A 12,500-nucleotide genomic window follows, 5' to 3' on the forward strand; every position below is an offset into this window, starting at 1 on the left:
GAAAAGATGGCGATAACAAAAGCAGTCTTAGACAAAGACGCTGCATGTCACGAGGTGTTGCTATCAAGAAGCCCAGAAACGGACATTGTGTACTGCGGCAACCACACTGCCAAAACTTTCCATGCAGACTTGGAAAAAGTAAAAAAGACCCCATGCCAGGTAAGTGCGGAGTACAACGAGTTACAGTAAAGTAGCGTGCGAACTGTAGATTTCAGTACTACAGTTTGGCGTTTCAGATATGTAGAAAGTGTATTACTCGATACTTAGTAAATGACACCGGTGACATAACTATTGCATTTACTTTTCTGGGCGGTTCACAACCGTACAAAACTACATATTGAGGTAATATTACTTCCAAAAATGGTTAACAAGATGCGGACCCCTGTGGAAACAGTCTTTGCCACTCAAGAAATGAGCAGTAAAGAATGATAAAAAGGACTGATACGCCAAAAAAAATAATGATGAATACTTACCATTCACAGTGCAAGAGCCTTGGTTTGCCAAAGTGCAAAAGAATGTCAGAAGGCATGATTCAAAATGCCAAAAAATGCTTAAAAAACTTAACAAAGTGTGAAGAGATCTACTCATCAGAAGATCCACTGGGTGATTTTGGAAAGGCAATCATGAACTACTACCAACACTACACCGATGACCACTCTTCGACATGGTGCAGGTTTCATAAAAAGGTAATCAATAGCAACCTAATAAATTTTACATGACTTGTGAGTGCAGTTACCACTGTTTGGTGAAAGAGATTGAAAACTCTAATATACAGTGTGTATCAACATTAAAGTCCCAGTTTAGCTAAGAATAAAAACAATACCATTGGGGTAACAATTTTTTTTATCTTAATGAACAGGAAGACGAAGAAGGTAAACCCTACCACTGCAAACATTCATTTACATGCAAATCCCAACTGAATGAACTTAAAAGTGTACTAGAAAAGATGGCCACAAGACCTGAGGAATATATTACCTTGGAGGGACGAATCACTAACAACATCCCTGAGGGATACCATGGCATCGCACTTGCATACAGGGGGAAAAGGATTGACCTTGGGTCTGTACACTACCAGTGTAAGACAAACATGTCAATACCACACAAGGTAACTGTACCTACTGTACACTACTATATTTACTGTCAGTAACACGTAGAGTAGCTACGCACAAACGTGTATGCAGATCGTAAGAATCATTAATAAAGGTGACCTTTTCCCTTAAAATGGAATACAAGACAACTCCTGTTTTGATCTCAACTTTTCAAGGTCTCATGTAAAGCTATTTTTATGCATATTTCAAAAGAAATAGGATGTGAGTTCATGATATAACATGATGTACTTTTCAGTGTGAAACTTTACCAAAATATAATAACATTGCAATAGTATACTGAATAAATGTATTACTATTTTTTTATTAGAATATTGGTCCAATATGGATAGTTCTCTTGTTCCAACTACTTTCAATGCCAATGCCAAAGAAAGCCATTGAGTATGTCATTCAACGTCAAGAACAATTTGACGAAGACATCAGGAAACGAAATTCACCAGATTACCAAAAGAAAAGGTTAATTTTTGTGTCACTATCCTTTCAATGTGTACACATGTATACACTGTATGTATTCATCCTAAGCTTATTTCATTAAGTTGTTTGATAGAAAGTACTGGTACTGTTTACATGAATAACATAATACTCATCTCATGCATCTTTACTGTATGTACATGCACATGTAGAAATGAAAACAAAAGGAACAAGATGAAAAAACATGAGAAAGAGAAAGAATATATGACATCCCTGAAGGCTGTTTCCATCACAACAAAATACTCTGCAGGTGGATGTGATGACAACAGCTCTGAATCAGAATTCAGTGATAGCAGTGACAGTTTTCCAGAGCCAGACTGCAGTGACGGTGTGCCAGTGACAGACAGCAGCGACGATGAGCGTGGAGATGAGCTACAAGGCAATCCTTCCCCTTTGTATTTCTTGTATGATTGTGAAGGCACTGGTGGATCCATTTACAAGGACCACATTGTAGAAATTGCTGCAGTGCTGCAACCTCTTGCCAACAATGTGGAAACTCATCTGGAAAAATCTTTCCATTCATTAGTCAATACCTCCAGAAGGATAGCAGCCCCAGGTAGAAACAATGTTTTAGAGTAACTCCCATACAAAGCCTACCTTAAGGTTGCTGTGTAGTTTAGTTTCAATCAAGTCATCAGCTACACATGACATTGTACAAAATTAATTATTTTTCCATCAATAACAATACTAATAAACAATTAATTAATAATTGAAGGGAAAAGTACTACCAATGATTTTTAAAAAATCTGACGATAATTTGTGAAATAAATGCATGTGACAAATAAGCTCTCTGGACAATGGCATACCTTTGCTGGATACCAACAGTTATTGGAATATCACTGCATTACAAAATGTACAACATTATTGAGTAGAAATGACAGACTTTCGTCAGCCATATTTTTATTCCTATAATAAAAGTTATTTTTTGGATATTATTTAGGTCAGTTTCATTTCTAATATTTTAATAATTTTATATTACCGGTAGCCTGCGAGAACAGACAACTTTCCAGGTTTTTGTTTCACACACCGCAAAAAGATTTCTTTTCGAGGCAGGTAAAACAAAAGCCGGAAAAAGCATCTCCTCTTGCAAACTACTTTATAACCACTGTGTGCCTGTTTCCTTTCAGTGGTCAGAAAATGTGGCATAAAGCAAACTGACCTTATCCAACAACCAAAGCTTTCTGAAGTTTTGCCTAGATTTGTATCATGGCTTACAAATCTCACAGAGGAAGTGTCAGCAAAGACAAACAAAAAATACTTCCCAGGTAATTTAGAAAACAATTAGAATTGTAGCACACAGTCAGTATTATGATTGTTGAAGCAGTTTTTTGTGAGGTGTAGTGGTTACAAGTGTTAGCATCTACATTGTAAGAATTACACACAGGTACGTTTCAGTGATACAGGTTACATGTACATGCATCCCACCAAGATTCTTACCAGTAAAACAATTCAAATCATTGTTTTGTGTCAAAATCTTTTATTTTCATTTCTATTTAATTCCTAGTACTTCTTGCACACAATGGGTTTGTCTATGACTTTCCTCTTCTTTACATGGAGATCGAAAGGAGATATCCATTGCTCACCACCAAGCTATTTAACCACATCTTCTTTGGGGATACACTGTTCAACTTGCGAGCTGTAAGTTTAGATCAAACAAAGTAAATAGTTCACATTAAACAATAATGTGGCTTTTAGAATATATTAATAATTAATTAATGACATCAGAATTTAAACAATAAAAAATATGCAGTGATTTGAGCTGTACTATCCAAAATGTATATAAATTTACAATTTTGTTTGTTTCATTTTACAGCTGAGGAAACTAGGGAAACTTCCCCTAGATAAAAAGCAGAAGCTTGGCATGCCAGCATTGCATGCCCTGTACTTTCCTAATGCACAATTTAAAGGTAATTAATGCTTCCCCAATACACAAAATGATGGTAGTTATTATTGAAAAATCTCTTTACATGTAACTCAAAAGAAGAAGTTGCATTTATTAATCTGGTTACATATTCAGGGAGAGTAAACTGTAAAGACCTGAATTTGGGAAGTGAGCAAAAAATAAGTACAAGTCCATGGTGAAGATTACAGAAAGGACCAAGCTACTACTGCTGAAATTTGGAAGTACAATATCTGGCATGATGGCCAAGAAAATTGCCACAGAGGGATTTGATTGCATTGGCAACTGCATCGGTCTCAATTTTGAGCCCTGAGATGGCTTTTTAAATACTATGCCTGTGTTAAGCCTGCAGCCTTGTTAAAAAAAAAAAAAAGGCCAAATTTCTCTGGGGGCCATCTCTGATTACAATGCGGGATTCCGCAATGGTGCAGTCTGGTGGAAACACTGCATGATAATAGAAATAACAGTACATACAGTAGTAACACAGGATTAATCACTTGTCTCTGAAGTCAATGGTAAAATGAAAAGCAATCATACGCGTAACTTGTACAATGTTCTATATTCTAGCTCACAGAGCACTGGCTGATGTAGAGGCAATGAGGGACGTGCTATTTTGCACACAGCTAAAAGATCTTAAGGACCAACACGAGCAATTTTTACGCCGTCCACTTGAGCAAAAAAATAAGTACAAGTCCATGGTGAAGATTAGAGAACGGACCAAGCTGCTACTGCTGAAATTTGGAAGTGCAATATCTGGCACTATGGCCAAGAAAATTGCAACAGAGGGATTTGATTTCAACCAGCTTAAAAGCCTGCGAGCAACATTCCCAGACAAGGACAAATTTATGAAATTTTTGCGGGCTAAGGGTCTTTCCTCAATGTGCACCCAGAAGTTGGTAGCCTATTTCTTTCAGCCATAGGAAAATGGTGTTTGTGATGTTCTCAGATTGTAAAAGAATCTTGTTTTCACTAAAAAAGTTGACTAGACAGATTCTTTATAGGTTTTTCCTGAAATAGAGTCAGGACAGACGTTTAATTCAAAATTTTCACACTTGGGGAAAAACCTAGGTAACAATTTCTGCACAATTTGAAGCCCAACAAATGGGAATGTAATTCAGTTCTTCGAAACTGTGGGAAACATGTTTTGGCTGTATGCAAATGCTACCCAAACAAATTGTCACTGTGCCCACAATAGAAATATACGAAAGTTTAAAAAACAATATACATAATTTCTAAGGGCCTGTGTTGAACTGATAAAAAGCAAGGTGTTAAACAATAATAATTATTATTTATCAAAGCTGAAAAACTACTCAGCACATGTAAATCAATATCTAATGAACGTACTTGTGCCGCTCACTGGACAGAACATTAATATTCAGCTACGTACACTTTCGATGTTCCATGCGGTTTGCAAATGTTTCTTGTCTGGGACGAATAACACAACTAAAGTTCGTCTCATGATGAAATTAGCATAAACAAACACTTTTATGCAATAAGCATCCTTACCTTGACAAAGCGTTGGAAGGAACACGAAATAGGCTCACGTCTTCCGAGCGAGTAGCATGGTTGAGCCGTACATTATGACTTGTCCATCGCCTCCATTATTTTCATTCAATGAAATCCGCAGAGAAACGAAATGTTTGAATATTTCTTCACACAGCTTTCCCATACATACGTTTCATATTTTGGCTGCTACATGATGCAAAAGTAAAAAAAGCGAGCGAAAATCACCGCCCGAACTGTTGTTTGCATCGAAGGTTTTTCCTCGCCCTTCCGCGCGCTCGTTCCCAGATCAACTGCGCATGCGTAAACGAACTGACTTCCGGTTTGAGAAAAAAATCTAAATTTTCGGCGGTTTTAAATTGAATTAAATTTTTTTTCTCATGGCACGTTTCACCCCCAAATACAGAATATAGCTAAGCATTGATTTTTTAAAATCATCTTTTTTGAAAAAGTTATGAGAATTTCAGTATCGTTTATGTCTTTAAAAAGAACATTTTTCAAAATAAAAAGAAAACCATGCTTGGCTGTATGCAAAAACGAATACAAATTATGAAACCATCGATAAAATACCCAAATTGCGTAGCACGGAGACAAATTTAGAGTTTTCTTTTATTGGTCACGTGACCATGGGCGTGGCATGATGACGTCATATTTAGGGTCATTGGTTTACAAAAGTTGGAAACTGACCAAAATAATGCCAAATTCTCTCAAATTTCTTAACTATTACACCCTTAGCAACGAACCCCAAAAAATACGTCAGTGGGCCCTTAAAATTCCGCGATATTTTAAAAAATGTGTATATGTTTAATTCTGAATGATCATCCTTGTGGCGATAGGCCTTTTAATTATTGTGTATCTTTACTTTCTGACCAACATAATTATTTCTCACGAAGTGCGTCTTCCGGATCAATTACTTCTTCCTCACTTGAGAAAAACTGTAAGAAAATTTTTCCCAACCGCCATTGATAAATATTCAGATAGTTCGACCTTTCTCTTGACACTCGCAACACCGCACCCTGTCTCTTCAAACAATTTGCCCAGTAGTTATTTTCTATAATTTACTTATTAGCGCGTCAAGAGTCTACTTATTCAGTTTCGTGATTGACAGGCTATGTTCTCTTTTCTCCGCAACGAAATGTTATTGTTTAATGGGAGCTCAATTCATAGAAGGATTAATATGATCGGACACCAGAATGGCCGATGGTCTAAGTAAAACAAGACGCCAAGTAGGCGTTCACGTGGGATGCACTGATCAATGCAAGGAACAGGCAGGGGCTTTCAAAATAAATGCTAGTTGTTTTTGATATTACGGGTGCTGTATCATCTCAAACCTCTTCTTCCATTTTGGCTCTGGCTGTGAGGCGCAGAGCTAAAAATCGAGAGCGGTTTGTGATTCGTTGCAGTAGACTGCTAGCAGTCCCTTCTAAGTCAGTCGAACCCGCCCGTTCTTGTTACGCAAAAGAGCCGAGGGGATAATGGGGACAGAGCGAAATAGACGGACTGCAAGCTTTTTTGTAACTGACGTGTTCAGAATTTCCCGTTGCACCAGGAACGGAAGATTCGGATTGATCCGTTGACAATGGACCACTGGCAGATTTTTTCAACGAGTTAATTACTTCTTGTCAGATTGTGACGCCAATTTGTCTTAGATTTTCCCTGGCAGAGGATAAACACTATATGGCCTTTGTGGTAGATTTCGACTGTTTATCCCTTCAAATGGGTAACATTGAATCCAAACAAGAGCAGAAACTTGCGGTCGAAGCTCTCCCATATCGGCAAGGATGTTATGGCTGTGCTACCACCTGGTTTCGGCAAGACCATTATTTATCAAAACTTTGTCCTCTTAAAGGATATTGGTGATACAAATCAAACGCCATCGATCGTGGTAATCGTTCCTCGTCGCAGCCCACACCGACGTCCAGATTCGGTCGAACGATTATATTTTATGGGTAGTTGCCTTTGAGAAGAAGGGAAATTTGTTAAATGACGTGGCTTTAAAAAAGCATTGAGTCATCTTTTCTGCAGAACAAGCTCTGTCTTCAGACTTCAATGATTTGATATAATGATGATGAGTCGTCCTTTTGCCCATGAGATGATTGTAGACGAACGTCACAACGTCGAAACTTGCCAAAACACTCCAGCATTCAAGATAATATTTATTCTGAAAATTTGCAAAAAATCTGAGGCCTCTCCTTGCTTACGTTTTCTACTTCTCTTTTTACCGAGCTCCTTTGGATTATCGCTCGTTAAAGTGCTCCTGTGATTTTTAAAAAAGATGACTTCCTTTTTTTCTTCATATTTTGAAAGTGTATTTGCTTAACAACTGACCGGCAAAATTTTGACCTTTTACTTTTATCCAAAGGCCGTTTACTTTGAGTGTAATTTTTTGATTTCACGGTCCGCCATTACTCATGTTCAAACCTGACTGATTGGACCTCAGAGGGTTGGTTCCAGGGAAAAGTGACGTCAAAGGCTCACTAGATTAAAATTCCAAGGTGTGAATGCAGCTTATTATTATGCAAAACGCAAGGTTGAAAGTCTAAAAGCCCAAAACTCCGGTGCTGCATATTATAACAGCGGTGTACACACGCATTGGATTCTTAAACTAGTGAGCCTTTGACATCATTTTAGCCTCGATCCAGCTCTCTCAAGATCTTAAAGTTAGTAATGGTGGACCGTTAAATAGGAAAATTCCATTTAAAATAAACAGGTGTCTTTTAAATCTAGGCTTAAAACTGTGGTCGCTTAGTGTTTACAGAAAAGCGTGCAGTTCCTCTATCCTTATCTCGCTCTATCCCCATTATCACCCTCGGTTCGCTTGCGTAACAAAAAGCAATCTATCATTGTAGCCACAAACATTGTTCTCACCAGGCCACGCACTTGCGGGATTCCCGCAAGAAAAATAGAAATGGCGCATAAAAAGACACGCAAATGCGCCCACTTGGGCGCACAAAGATGCTATGAGCAAAACAGACTTTTACAAGTAAGTTAGGAGTTTTTTAGTGGTCAAGCGAATACTACAGCTCTTTACTTCTTCAACTGAGTCAAAAAAGTTGATCAAAATATTCAAAGCCTTTAATAATTTTCGTCCGACACACAAGGGTAGCACGGCCTCGACATCTTGACCGTCATTTTGGATCAGGTGCGTGCTAATGTTATTCGTCGTGGCACACAGAAAATTAGATTCTTTCGCCCTAAAGTACCAAGGATTTAAGAAAAGTGTAGAAAATCATCCAAACGCTGGTAAACGTAGCAAGCAAAGATCAAAACGCTGTTTTACTGAAGAAAGACCGTGTTTTTCAGAGTGAATGGCAGTCAAATTAAAGATGCTTGCCTATGATGCCAACAAAGATGACCTATAAGCCTTATGATCTGTCTCGAGGCAAACAAATCACGTGCATTTACAATACTGTCGAAGGCCCACCATTGCAAGAGTTCCAATTTGAACAAGGATTTTTTCCCCCCTTGCCATGAAGCGCAAGTATTAAACTTTGTCCCACCTAACTCCTGCAGGGCCCCTGTTTTTCAGGAAAGGGGGCCCTGGGACTCCCAAAGACAAAATCCTGGTGAGAGCACTGCACAAATTGCAACTTTTCTTGCGATTGACAAGTTTCTGTCAACTCTGGAAAGCAAAGGACATTTATTGTAGTGTCTATTCTTCTAGCGCTGGAGAGCTAGTTGGGGACATTGTAAACTGAAATCAACAATTAACGCAAATCAAGTCAAATACTGGTTTTTGAGGAGACGGGAAAACCTCTCGGTGCAGAGTAGAGAACCAACAACAAAGTGTCGAAAAAAAAAAGGCCACTTCAAGTGATTAAGGCATGACCAATCTAATTATTATGCATATTTTTATTTGAAGGAAAGCATTTGTCCAGTGTCCATGAAACTTAGCAGAAAGTTTGTGATCGGTGTTGTTGTTAATTTGCCAAAATATTTTGCATCACATTTTGTTCACGTGACTCTGAAACAACTTATAACCTTTCTATCCTTTACTCAAAAAATGGGGAACATTTATACTTCAAAATTTTGAAACCATCTGGCAGTAATATGTTTTGCACAGCTGTGCCTACCGAATGCCGCCTTTTAATGTGGTATTCCGTATTTATCTTTTAAGATATTTGGATGTTTCTCATGTCACGTGACCTATTTTCCTCAATTGTTCATTGCTCTTAACATGTAGACATAATTAAAAGGCGGCATGACTAAGCCTTTAGAAGGGGTCATCGAATAATTAAGAAACAAGATTGATATAATGTAGCTGAATGTTCCCCATTTTTGAGTAAAGAATATGACTGTTATAAGTCGATTTTGGGTCACGTGGCAAGAATGTGATACGAAACAGTTTGGAAAAGTCATAACAATACCGATAACTAACTGCCTGCCAAGTTTGATAGGCCCTGGACAAATGCTTTCCCTACAAATAAAAATATGCATAATAATTAGGCTGGTCAAGCCTTATTACTGACTTGAGTGCATATTTTATTGAGCACAGTTGTTTGCTTTGACCAATAAACCATATCATGATCTTTGGTTTTTCTTCGTGACATGTCTTTGCCCTTTCCTCTCTGCTCCTACGGCAATTTGTTTTCCATTGTAGCCACAAATTACATTTTACTGCTATTCATTCTGTTACTGCTACATTGTTGCTGCGCAAGTTGTGTTACAGGTCATAAAAAGGTCATTGACTGCATAATTTTTACCCTGTTAGAATTAGTTTTATAGCACTTAGTAAATAAAATATTTGAATCATTAAACTGTTTTTATTTAGAATTATACTGCAGTGACTGTCTTGATTACGTAACGGATGTGATTTGTGACATTTTGTGAAATCTGATAAAATAAGGTTCCGTTTTTGAGATTAAAGGGGCTATATCACGTAAAGTGATGCAACTTCATGACACCCAAAATGCGCAAAAAGTAGTAAGAATGAAACATATTTTTTTGCCTTTTTGGCAAAAGTAGATCATTCTCTTTCTGCCCGGCAAGTTTTAAAAAAATCTGCACGTGGGAACATTTTGGGCGCGAACGTCCTTAAGTGCTCACAAAGACATTCAAATACACTTTTAAGGTGCGTACTTAAATTAACCATAGAGTGACACCACGCTCTGCGTTATACGTTGGATTACATTTCTAAAATCGAACTAAGTTTGTCCAACATTGGGGGTGCGCGGCAATTGTCAAAGTAGCTCTAATATCCGTAATTGTCAGCGTCGTACCAAGGAAACGAGCACGGTGACCCCCTCCCCCCCCCCCCCTCCTTTTTTATAACATTTTTATCATCTCCTTGGCAAGTTTCAACAGTGTGCGAAGTTTCATGGGAAATCTATGACAAGTTCTATTTCTAGGGAATCACCTTAAATCTCAGTGTTGAACAACAGTAAAAGAAATACAGCAAAAGGAAAGAAAAGCATGGATGGACACAAATGGACAAGATTGAAGCAGATTGCATTTGGGTAATCTTGAAAAAAGTTGGCCCGACGTTTTTCAAGTTTGCTGCAAATTGTTTGGATAAAGAATTATGTTGTTTGTGATGTAACGATAAGTTTATCAGTACAGGAATTCCACATTACCATTTTTTAGTTTTAAACTCGTGATTAACTAAAGATTTCCTCTAAACACCCTAAAATAACGTGACATAGCCCCTTTACGTAAAGTACTGTGAACATTTTCTGCTTCTGTATGTTCATTGTTTGAACAAATGACAGCGGAATAGCAACACAAAAGGCCTGATTTGAGTTCATGGTTACTACTGAGAAAAACGCAAAAATGGTGAAATCCGATCGAATGCTTAAATTAGGATTCTGAAATGTTCTTACATAAATGGGACCTCAAAGTTTTTCCAGTTTTTGTCACTTCCGTTCGCGGTTTCAAATTTTTGGAAATTTTTCTCCGGTCCAAAATGCAGGATACTTTCTGCTGCGAATTTAGTCTGAGAAGACAGTAATTCCAAGTCCGGGTGAGATTTTCCGATTACATTTCGCGTGAAAATAAAAAGGCACTCCATGCATATGACAGTATCAAGCCAAGAGTTCACGACAAGCACATGGCTGATTTCCATATCTGACTACGATGACACTCAAGCCATTTTTAAACGTGGTCTGCCACAGGTATCCCACACCATAAATCATATTTTGCGTACGGTTTACGTAAAAGTCCTTTATTAGATCAAGATAACATCCCGACTAAGGTAATGCCCGGAGTATTTTGGATCCTTTTCGTTTTGTCCAAGCAAATTTCCCCCGTTGAAAATAATTATGAGGAAAAACTGCCGCTTTCCCCAAAAGAATCCAGTGATTTGAAAATGTCAGTGTTTGCTCTCAAAATGGGCCAATAAAACTCCGTTTACATCCGGCCCTGGCCGGACACGCTACCTCTTCAGAGATCTGTTCACCACATTTATAGTTCCCGCAGTCTAAGGCTTATTCCACTCGTGTTTTTCAGGTGGAGATAGTGACAGATGACGATCCACCTGAAGTCATTAAAACACTTGACCAAGGCCATTTCTTTGGGGAAATCTACCTAGTGTACTCCAGTCCACACAAAGTCTCTGCCCGCGCGGTTTCTCATGTGGACATGCTTGTCCTGACGAAAGAGAGCCTCGATTCTGTGCTTGTTTACTATGGTGAAATTGCTGCGCATGTCAAAGAGGTTGCCGAAAAGCTATATTCTCCACCTAAAACAACGCAACCTAGTATCTTGAGGAAGGAGCAAATCCCTTAATGAGCAACGTCGATTAATAACTCATTTTTTGTTCATGCTTTTACAACGTATTTGATCATTAATTTTTATCTTGTTGAAGTACAATAAAATGTTTTGTTTTGTTTTTAACCGAAAAGTTAAACCTTCCATTGCTCTTTTCGCCCGTAACTGATAAATGTTCTCTAGGAGTAATCAGATTAAATCTGCTAGTTCCGTTCAATCTGATTACTCCTGGGTCTTCGAGGATTGTTAAATTCCGGTTAAAAGCCCTGGGGGTGGGTTTCTCAAATTTTACACTTCCACAAAGAACACTAAAAAAATGAAGCATAAATAGTTCCATTTGTGAAGGTAATCTCATGATTTCAAGACAGTGCAAGCACGAGTAAATTTTTTCAAAGACGCACAGAATTGCTCAAGCCCGTAGAGAGAGTGCAATTTGTAGTCTTAAAAGTGCTTATTTATTCCAAATTGCACAAGAAAAATCATGTGATTACTTATTAATAATACACATGAAATAATTCGAGACAGTTAAACAGAAAGCAACGCACGCATATCACGCAATCACTGAAAAGTTGCGCCATCCAGCAGGTCTCGAATTTGATTGGCTATCAGTGCAACAATTTGACCTTTACTGCACTACTTTAACTTTCTGCAGTTTTTCACTTTTCTGCACTCTGTTTTGGATTAATTGACGCGATCTCAGCCAATCAACGCGCGGAAATTTTTCGTGTATATTGTTAAGAGCTTTAGCTGAAGATACAAGAAAAGCCCTTTCTTGGAGGCGAAGAGGAGTCAGGTTTTTTAATCTCTTTTCCGTG

General features: G+C 38.1%; 2 protein-coding genes and 1 long non-coding RNA gene across 4 annotated transcripts in view; 2 read left to right on the forward strand and 1 right to left on the reverse strand.

The window, feature by feature from the left end:
* Positions 1-2,862, forward strand: part of LOC138018655 (uncharacterized) — a 4,061-nt gene extending 1,199 nt beyond the window's left edge. The window contains exons 1-6 of the mRNA XM_068865346.1: positions 1-159; positions 483-686; positions 860-1,105; positions 1,417-1,562; positions 1,730-2,133; positions 2,705-2,862. The exon at positions 1-159 is cut by the window's left edge and continues 1,199 nt beyond it. Coding sequence (XP_068721447.1) covers positions 1-159; positions 483-686; positions 860-1,105; positions 1,417-1,562; positions 1,730-2,133; positions 2,705-2,862 — 1,317 coding nt within the window. The remainder of the gene's footprint in view (positions 160-482; positions 687-859; positions 1,106-1,416; positions 1,563-1,729; positions 2,134-2,704) is intronic.
* LOC138019074 (uncharacterized) overlaps positions 1-11,804 on the forward strand; it is a 126,914-nt gene extending 115,110 nt beyond the window's left edge. For both annotated transcript variants that reach the window (XM_068865727.1, XM_068865728.1), the window contains one exon: positions 11,425-11,804. In XM_068865727.1, coding sequence (XP_068721828.1) covers positions 11,425-11,703 — 279 coding nt within the window. In that variant the 3' untranslated portion in view covers positions 11,704-11,804. The remainder of the gene's footprint in view (positions 1-11,424) is intronic.
* LOC138021579 (uncharacterized) lies at positions 3,038-5,725 on the reverse strand. The gene is made up of 2 exons (XR_011126402.1): positions 4,984-5,725; positions 3,038-3,213 (listed from the first exon to the last, which is right to left on the reverse strand). It is a non-coding gene; the product is annotated as an uncharacterized lncRNA (long non-coding RNA).
* Positions 11,805-12,500: the final 696 nt, after the last annotated feature.

Source organism: Montipora capricornis, chromosome 10 (genome assembly GCF_036669925.1).
Source record: "Montipora capricornis isolate CH-2021 chromosome 10, ASM3666992v2, whole genome shotgun sequence".
Lineage (NCBI taxonomy): Eukaryota > Metazoa > Cnidaria > Anthozoa > Scleractinia > Acroporidae > Montipora > Montipora capricornis.